The 4,064-nt window shown below is 35.8% G+C and overlaps 1 protein-coding gene across 1 annotated transcript in view; it reads right to left on the minus strand.

Annotated features, from left to right (window-relative positions):
- The window catches only part of aga (aspartylglucosaminidase), a 6,082-nt gene extending 4,810 nt beyond the window's left edge, over positions 1-1,272 (minus strand). Inside the window, exons 1-2 of the mRNA XM_016295141.1 lie at positions 1,102-1,272; positions 867-1,020 (exon numbers count right to left, since the gene is read on the minus strand). Coding sequence (XP_016150627.1) covers positions 867-1,020; positions 1,102-1,204 — 257 coding nt within the window. The 5' untranslated portion in view covers positions 1,205-1,272. The remainder of the gene's footprint in view (positions 1-866; positions 1,021-1,101) is intronic.
- Positions 1,273-4,064: the final 2,792 nt, after the last annotated feature.

Below are 4,064 nucleotides of genomic sequence, written 5' to 3' on the forward strand. Positions count from 1 at the left end.
GAGAGAGTGTGCGCGTGTGTGAGAGAGAGTGTGCGCGTGTGTGAGAGAGAGTATGTGCGCGTGTGTGAGTGAGAGAGTGTGTGCGCGTGTGTGTGTGTGTGTGAGAGAGAGAGAGTGTGCCTGTGTGTGTGTGTACATGTGCACATGCTTGTTGTGAGGAAAAGCAAGTAAAATCAGGCACACAATGTTTGTTCTCATGCTGTTTTCTTCCACAAATGAAGGCCTAAAAAGCTCTTAAATCAGAGTATAAAGTCTTTGCATACACTGCAAAACATGAATCTCTTCCTCCGTATTTCTGTCTTGTTTTCCAGCACAAATGTCTAGACATCCTTAAATCAAGACACATTTCCTGGAGATGCAAATTGAACAGATGAAGTCTTGTTTTATTAGAAAGTGCTCAAAATTAAAAACAAGAACAAATATCTCAATGAAAACTTGTGTTCCCTTTGAATGTAATTTTTCTGACTATTGGCAGATATTTGGTCTTGTTTTAATGATAAACTCACTTCATTTTGATCAGTTTCTCATTAAATAAGTCTTCTTGTTTTAAGTCTTTTAGCTCATCGCTCATGTCAAGTAAATGTGCCGTGATTTGGGAGTCTTTGGACGTCTGCACCGGAAAACAAGACAGAAATATTGAGGAAGGAGGGTTCGCTGCTGTTAAAGTTGATGTCGGCACGAGTGTGTCATTAACTGAGTTTTACCGTATAGTTCTGCCATATGTACATCAGTTTGACACAGCCACCACTGATAAGCTACTACTAAATATATTGTAGAAACTTAATTTTCTGTAAAGCTGCTTTGCAATGATTTGTATTGTGAAAAGCGCTATACAAATAAACTTGAACTGAATATATATTGCCTACCCATTCATGAGCATCGCGTCCAGGGTCGTCTCTCCGCGCTCATCCGGGCTCCCGCCGAACCCCACGCTGCCATCACACTGCTCGAGCTCACACTGCGAGCAGCCCCGCTCCACCGCATCCAGAACCGAGCCGCCCTTCTGCAGCGCGCTCCAGGCTACAGAGAGAAACCACACAAGCTTAAAGTCTAGTCATTCCTCAGAGCTCATACACGGTAAAGTCATGGTTAGTCTGCCACCTGCGTTAGCTGCATTCTCAAAATTCCAAGTGTTGATCACCAAGGGCAGCGCAGCTTGATTTAGAGGAAACAAACAAATGATGACAAATACTCTTTGAATCATGTTACAAAACTTAATGGATATATCCTACATTTCCCTCAGAGCATCCTGGTCACATGCATCTACTCATATCCGTGTTTTGTCACGTGATGGTGTTATGCTAATGAATATTTAAAGGGACCGCGTAGTCACAAATAGTTCAGCAAATAATATTTGGTAATATTTTGAGAAATCAAATGGGGTTGAATCCGATCATAGTTTTCATTTTGATGTCCTAGGGGTTAAAAAACATGCTCTTTGGTGCCACCAAAGAGCATGTTTGAGATGAAGAGACTGGATGTGTGAAGAATAAAGACTCAAAATCAAGGTAAATAACACTTCGTAGCAGATTTCCATTCGTTTTTTTTGTTTTTGTTTTTCCTAAATCACATTGCAATTCTGTCAAATTAAACTAAAAAGTATTACACTGTTTGTATTTAGGACACATACAATGCTAGCCATGAAATTAGCCTAGCATTCAATATGAAAAAAATATGGAAAACAAATGACACAAATCTCCTGAGATGCATGTATTTACACTAAACAAACTAGTGTTTAGTTTTATTTATTAATTTTTTTACAGAGTTTTGGCGTGACTGTTTGATAGAGGATGTACAGCCTATTGACAGTGTACGTCTTAATTTTTACTTTTTTTATTTTTATTTTTTTAATGAGAAATCCTACCCCCTAGTAGAGCGCAATAGTCAGGTTCGGAAAGTAAAAATTACATATATTTTCTCCATCGGGGATTTATTTATTGGAAAAAAAACGACGTTACTTATGATTCTGCAAAGGAATCGAAACAGCAAATCTTTCCAAAAGAACACTGTAAATTACATTATAGAGTCAAAAGTGGGCGGGCAGTCGGGTACTGTTGCATTCTATACACCAGCTACCAACTAGCGAGAAACAAAGCTGTAATGTACAGTAGCATAAGACCATTGGCTATTTAACAGCTCTTCCTATATAGTGAGTCCCACATTGTTCATCACATGGGATTCAGTCACCTGGTTAAATAAAGCGCAGTATATCTTACAGTAAATCCTGTAGGAACCCCAGAACGGATACTCTGCCAAAAATAGGATGAAAAGGGGAACAATAATGTGGCTTGCCCTCTTATGCTAAACATGACAGCAATAGTACATACAGTACAGGTTTTGACAAAGTGTTGCTCTAACCAGAGAAAGAATGCAAAGAAATTGAATTTGCTGTTACATTATTCATAGAAGGAGTATACAGTTTTATAGCGTATTTGCCCTCATACAATAATGTCTTATAAAAGAGTTTTTATGCAACAGAGAACTGTGCTGGAGCTTAGAGGAGGACTGCTCTGAAAGGCCAATAGAAAGAGTTATTAAATACACAGAGAGCAGGGCCAGATCTAACACTACTAATTTAAGTGACTTAAGCAGAATCTCTAGGGGTGTGATACAGCAATTTCTTTATGGTAATGATGTAATGTCTGTAGGGTTACCAGCATACCAAACAAACAAGTAAAAAAGACCTGTCTTATAATAGAGGAAATAAGCAATGTCCTACAACATTATAAACTTGGTTAACATCTAATATGTTTGGACACTCAATCTAAAGAAGATTTATGTTTGCAATGGGAATGTCCCTTCTGAAAGGACTTAACAACATGCAGAAAGGATGCATTCAGAAACACACTGATTGGACCACTTTGCCATGAAGAATGACAGCCATTGATTTGTACAATACCTCCTAAAGATATATGTGTGAAATCAACTTTATTATGTATATACTATTATAGTATTTATTTTAATAGTTTTTGTTTTAATTTTTAGTGAGTTTGTTTGCTTTTGTCATTTTTATTGTTTGTTTGTTTTCTATTATGCTTTCATTTATTTAAATGTATGTTTTAGTAATTTTTCAGTTAGCTGCCAAGGCAACATTTCCAACTTTCATTTAAATTTAAGCAGTTTTTTCCAATAATATTTGTATTTTATTTTATCTCCTCTTTATCACCTTATTTCAATGAACAGAAACAGTTGTTTTTATTTTTTTAGCTTTCGTTAACAATAACATGGTTCTTTTTGGTCTTAAAGGGTGAAATTATTCTGATTTCCTCTTAGGGATCAATTACATTATTTTCTTATCTTGTGGTCTAATGAGAGGTATTTGAGTAAAAACCAAAAATATTACAAGTGTATTTACTAATGAAGACAAAAATAGCTCTGAAATCTTACCAAAATGCAATAAGATTGCAAGTGCTTTGGATAACTTGGATTGGAATCAGGTTATTATATACAAGTTGCTACAAAGACATGCTTCTGTATGTTTTTAAACAAAAAGTCAAACAGATGGCATAATGTGTTCGTTAACATGCCAGACTTTGAAAATAAATTTGAATTTCATGAAGTTCGTTTTAAAGTGATTTAAAAGATTGGAGTCGGTTAAAACTCACGCTGAGTAAAACTCCAGGTGAAGTGGCACTAACTAACACAGCAGTCACCTGATGAATGGAGAAAATTGCAATCAAATTTCAATATTTGGCATAGGAATAAACATTTAGCAATGACAGATCTGTCATCAGAGGATCTCAAATGTTGATGAACAAAGTTTTGGGAACTGTACTGCCCTCACAAAAAATGTGTTTATATAAGGGACTTCTAAAATAATGCCAATCATATGCTAATAACAATGTTAATTATAAAAATTTTGCAGGTAGTTTGTGGCATGTATTTGTCTATTTTTAGGCCAGACAGCAATTAAATATATGCTTAAAAGTTGGATTTTGAAGGCTAAGGTCACCAAATGACATGTAATAGGAAAAACCCACCGTCCATCTGTTCCAAAAATGATTTAACAGCTTGTGACCTACTTTTATAAAGAATGATTATTTTTTTAACTATAAATGTTTTTG

The sequence above is a fragment of the Sinocyclocheilus grahami genome, unplaced genomic scaffold (assembly GCF_001515645.1).
Source record: "Sinocyclocheilus grahami isolate Dianchi unplaced genomic scaffold, SAMN03320097.WGS_v1.1 scaffold330.1, whole genome shotgun sequence".
Taxonomy (NCBI): Eukaryota; Metazoa; Chordata; class Actinopteri; order Cypriniformes; family Cyprinidae; genus Sinocyclocheilus; species Sinocyclocheilus grahami.